Here is a 5,509-nt window from a genome sequence, read left to right on the forward strand (position 1 = left end):
GCAGCCCGGCGCAACAATTTCTGCTCTGCCTCTCCCTCCCTCCATCGCTCCCACTCGGTTTAATATCGGCACTGTAGCGAATCTAATCTGGATCTCTTTTAAGGCAATAAAACCCAGATAGCTTCCTTTAAATGAAAAGCACCGCTTATTATAGCTTTGAAATCCTCGTTTATTTGGCGATGTGCACGATAGAAAAATGATTCATGTCGAGGTTCAAATGGGCAGGATGACGAAGATCCATGGTGTCCTAAGTGCATATTTCCTCAAGTATTGTATTCCCAGGTATATAATAGCGTTATCCACGCAGGTTGAACTATGCCGCACGCCAAGATGCTTGTTATAATGTCGCCTGCTTTGTCCCTTCAAGCAGCCAAAACCAATTTCCGATAAATCTGACCCTGTTCCTGAGCTGGAAGAAGGGTGGTGTAGTTTTCTGGCGCGTTAATGACAAATCACGGGTGCAAAGCGAATAGTGTTCACCGTAAAAAGTTTATCACACAGGCTTTTACGCGGCTAAGGTTTTTTATTTCGCTTCAGTTTTTTGGGGGGTGAACACACAACAGAGGATGACTGGGCTGGCAGTTAAATGATCTGGGACGACCTAAGACAAAAGAAGGCCGAAAGAATATATAAAGGGCATAAGAAAAACACAAAATAATCCAAAAAATCTAAATGTAGAATAAAATGTGATATCTAAAAATACAAGAGCTTTTTCCGTGGCTCTTGTGATTCTCTTTCAAGGTAGCCTAATTTCTCGTCTTTACAGCCGCACTGATCTTGGCGCATTAGTCCACTAAACACCTGCCAACATCCCCAGTTTTTTTTTGTTCTCGTGGAAAAACATCTGCATCCTACAGCATCACTTCCAGATCATCGGATTCACAATAAAATTAGAATGCAAATGGCGCCTTCAACATGTACCTCTTAGATTAATCAGTTGCACTATTTGCATATTTCTATAATTGCTACCAACACGAAGAGCGCCCTGGAGAGAACTTGCAGACTACGCTGGTAAAATCCAAGAAAGGTTTTGTGAAGTCTTTAATTGGCGCAGAATGCGAATGGTGGCTCAGCACCTGACACGGAAATCCATAAAATGGTCCTACTATTCCTTCCCCCCATGTGTCTATTTTAGAAGCAGGCCTACGCATACCAGCGGGACTCAAAGCAAACAAGGAAGAGCACTGTCTGGTATTAAAAATAGTTTTTGCGCTGTGACGAGCGACTTTTGAGGACAGACAATAATCAGCCTTTCACTTTGGAGAATGGGGGAGAGAGGGAAAAGAGAAATGAGAAGGCTGTTGTTGGCATAGCTCTATCAAAGAAGAAGGACTGCCTGTTATCTGTGAATGGGGCTCCTTTTTTTCACCAGAATAGATATAGCACGAATTTTTAATTCGTTTTTCTTTGAGAGACAACAATGCTTTATTTGAGAGCTTGATACAATTTGGGGTTTGTAAGAGATCCTTTTCTCCTTGTCCGAGCCCAGCTGCCCATATGGGATACAACGTGTGCAGCAAAGATCACAATGGCACCAAGTGACAGGCAGGACAAAAAGCCCAAGGATGCGTCTCCCTGACTCTGAACAGCACCAAGAAACTCTGTCAGTCTCTCTATCCACACTGTCTGCATCCCCACTCCTGCTGCTCGTTAGCATGCACACCTCTTACATCCAGCAAAACCAGGCCCCGGCGTGTGTTTCTGTGTTGTGTCGTGCACTGTATTATGCAATGATGGAGTTATAAAACTGCCTCCTCGGCCAGGCGACGAGCCTGGCCTCACACAAGTCCACGTTTGCCTTCTACTCTGGAGGTTTTAAATATTAGTGCTGTCTATAAGGCTGGTGCATTTTGTTCCATTTTATTTGGAAGAAACAAGACAATCTGCTGGAGTTCACTTAAATCCAATCACAGCCAGCCTTTCATCACCGCCTTTTGCAGCTCGCTTAATGATTCCCGTCTCATATCATATTTCTCCTCTGATTCCCTATAATAACTCTGCTATAAGCGATTATTGGCACACAACACGCAGCGCTGCGTGCGTCTTGTTCATGGCCAAAGGCATACATATATATATAAAATAATGAAATAAATAAAACATGAGCAAATTGCTGATTTATTTGACCTACAAGCTCAACCGGTGGTGAAACACGAAACCTTTCTGTCAGGAACAAATTGAGTCTGTGTCGCCTACAAAAGCAGTAGCCCCTCGAGACTCAATTCTGTAAATAATTAGCAAATCTGCCCAATTGGGCTGTTTGTTCAGTGATGATAGGGGCGAGTCTAACATCTGTTGTGAGATTTTTGTCCCGGGACAAACAAATGCATAGATTTTTCTACTAGGTTATCATATTTACCCAAGATATTGACTGGAGTCTGCTAATCCGCAGTGCGCTGCGGATCACTGGGGAGACTTTTCAGCTTGTTTTTTGGTTCCACCTTAAAGAACATGGGGATTTAGAAGGCAAGGTATTTTTTTAACTCGTCTAACACGTTATGTGATCATATAAAAATATCGTTATTAGGAGGTTAAAGCCCCTCTGAGCCGTGCGTATTTTAGTTGAGCGTTGGCCGTAGTTAAACAAAGAAGGCTGGTGAGTCATTGATTATTCCTGCTCTATTTGCAGTGTCGCGCTAAACAAGATAACAAAACATTTATTGCATTAAACGATTTTTCTCCCCCCACACACACACACACATACACCCTCCATTACGCAGTCTACCACTTTGCACCCAAGGCTGGGAGTGGTTGGGGATGTTGACAAAAAGGAGAGCTTTTGACTCAAAAGCTTCTTATGTGGAGAAGCCCTCTTATATTAAGTGAGTGGATTTTAGTCCCATTTCACAAGTGACTTTAGGCTCTTTATTAGTGAGGTGTTCGGATTCAGAAAAAATATTCTCCGGATTAAATTTGCTTAAAAGGAAAGGACTGAAGTGCGCTGGAGATTTGTTCCCAAGCTCCATTCTGTGCCACAATATCGTGTTTGGCTGGTCGCCTTTCATCATGATGTCTAGCGATGTCTTTTCAGAGATGATCAAATCGAATAGGACACTTTCATAAACCAAACCCTCGTTTCAGAAACACAGCATTTTATTTTAAAATCCTTATAAAAAATGGGATAATTAGCCATCACCGCGCGGCTACACTGTTATTTACATATGTGGTCTGACACGGCAGTCATAACGTTTAGCCAAAAATCATTCCCTCATTTTTTTTTTTTTTTTTTTTTAAATTTGTAAATATATGTATAGGCCGATCTTCAGCTTTAAGCTCCCGAAAGCTCTATAGGCTGCAAACATGTGCCACAAAATATTTACAGGAAATAAAAACAAAAGGAAAATAGCTGAAAAGTTGCCAGTGTTTATTCATGGCCATAAATATTTTTTCGGTCCATAAAAGAAGCAAGAAATTAAAATTTCTATAATTATAAAGTGGTTCGTACGTGCTGATAATAACACGAAGGGACAAAAGAAAAAAAGAGGAAAACATCTCTACAACCAACACACAACATACTTTACAAAAAAATTCACAAGAAGAGCATTGACATTCTTAATAAAATCTATAAGTGAGAGGTTTGGACCCAGTTCTCTTAACGAAAACATGTAAACACGGCGCACACATGAGCCCCGAATAAAAATGGTAGTATATATATGAGTCAAGCTGCAAAAAATGAAAAGTCTTTTGTTTTTTGTGTTTTATTTTTTTCTCTTTGCTTTGTGGTGAAACTCCCTATCGTGCCTCCAAGCCAAGTCTCTATAATTTCTCTCACCAAGTCCACTGTTGCGTTTGCACCAAGTGATGTGCTGTGGGGAACTGTGGCGTGGCCGCGGCGCTGTACTGCGCGTTATACTGCATGTTGTGGAGTGACTGGGCACTATAAGCCGAGAAGGGGATCCCGGCCTGAAAAGTGGCCGCCAAGTCCTGAGCTTTAAGAGTGTGACATGGCTTTCCATCCCTGACTAAGACGGGCACGGCCACCCGCCTGGGAGAAGGGAGATGGGTCACTTCCATACCTTTCTCGGCCCGGGCTCTCTTCATCTTATACCGGTGGTTCTGGAACCAGATCTTCACCTGGGTCGGGGTGAGGCGGATCAGGCTGGCCAGGTGTTCCCTCTCCGGGGCGGACAGGTACCTCTGCTGCCTGAAGCGGCGCTCCAGCTCGTAGGTCTGCGCCTTGGAAAACAACACCCTCCTTTTCCGCTTCTTGCCGGAGTCGCTGCCGCCGCTGCTGGAAGTTTCCTTGTCGTTGTCCGGCGATTCGTCGTCCGCGGACGGCTCCGGGGACTTGGCCGAGTCCTGAGAGCTGGCGGATAGGCCGTGCACTGCGGCAAGAAACGGGAGAAACACTGTCAAAATGTTATGTTGTGAAGTTCTCAGGGACATTTATCATAAGCTTAAGCCATATATTCATCAATCAAAAGTTTGGCTGAAATTAACTGTGCGTAATGAGAAAAAAAAGAAGCTCCTAGTGTTGAAACACACTTGCAGCGACATTTACAACAAGAAATGCAAGCAAACATAATAAAACACGAGCATCTTTTGGGCTGATTTGAACTCTTTGCTGTAATTTTGAAGTGGCATTAATAATCCCTCAGCCCCAAATCTGCACTAGCAGAGCGAGTCAGTGAAGCATTAAAAGGTGCATTGTCTGCCTGCAAACCCCCACAGAACGCAGCCTTATTTTTCCACGCCGTGGTTATCCTCTGAATAACTTGCAGCCCCCGTGTTTATCCACGGCGCTTTATCGATCAAATTCTTACAATGCAAAGTGCGCCGAGCCCAAACACTGCATGCATTTGTCGAGCTGTAAACGCCTCAAGACAGAGCACGGTGCATAAAGATGAACGCTGCACGCCACCCAAGGGCATCGTTACAGGGTGGAATAGATGGGAGGCTGCATGCCATCAATTATGGCTTAATGTCGCCGCATAGCTTGAATTAATCACCGAAATCATTATCAGCAAGATCAGCAAGGATTCTTAGACTTTACTTACATGAATATTGAATACTGTCCGTTGTAGCAAGCCATCGTGTGTAAGGATTGTCACTACTGTCATAAAAGGGGTTCTTTAAAGGCAGATTTTGAACGTTTTCTAGAGGACTTTGCACCAAAACTCCAGTGCTTTTTGTCGTGGACGTGGTCTCCGATCCCTCCGTGTCTTCCTCCGCTCCGGTGATAGATCCGTCTTCGTCATTCGTGTCAGGAAGGTCCAAAATGTCCTTTACAGAAAAGCCCGTCTTTGTGTTGGTCAACGACATATTCTGGAAGGGGGGGGGAAATATGCAGGGAAAAGTTGCAGCAACCAGCTTTTCGGACAATCCGCTGTTTTGAAACAAAAACAAAAACAAACCAAAAAGAAAAAAAAAAAGAAAAAAGGAAGAAAGAAAAAAGAAGCAGAGGCGATGTTTCAGGGAAAATAGGATGCGTAAGAGTCGCTCTACGCTGAAGTACAGTCAAAGCAGCCACTGTGGATAACCATTGCCTTAGCAAGTAGCAGTGGATTCAGTG

General features: G+C 43.6%; 1 protein-coding gene across 1 annotated transcript in view; it reads right to left on the bottom strand.

The window, feature by feature from the left end:
• Positions 1-2,893: 2,893 nt before the first annotated feature.
• nkx2.2a (NK2 homeobox 2a) overlaps positions 2,894-5,509 on the bottom strand; it is a 4,876-nt gene continuing 2,260 nt past the window's right edge. Inside the window, 3 exon segments of the mRNA XM_076748885.1 lie at positions 2,894-4,322; positions 4,995-5,301; positions 5,303-5,323. Coding sequence (XP_076605000.1) covers positions 3,766-4,322; positions 4,995-5,301; positions 5,303-5,323 — 885 coding nt within the window. The 3' untranslated portion in view covers positions 2,894-3,765.

This window comes from Chaetodon auriga, chromosome 14 (assembly GCF_051107435.1).
Source record: "Chaetodon auriga isolate fChaAug3 chromosome 14, fChaAug3.hap1, whole genome shotgun sequence".
NCBI classification, from domain to species: Eukaryota; Metazoa; Chordata; class Actinopteri; order Chaetodontiformes; family Chaetodontidae; genus Chaetodon; species Chaetodon auriga.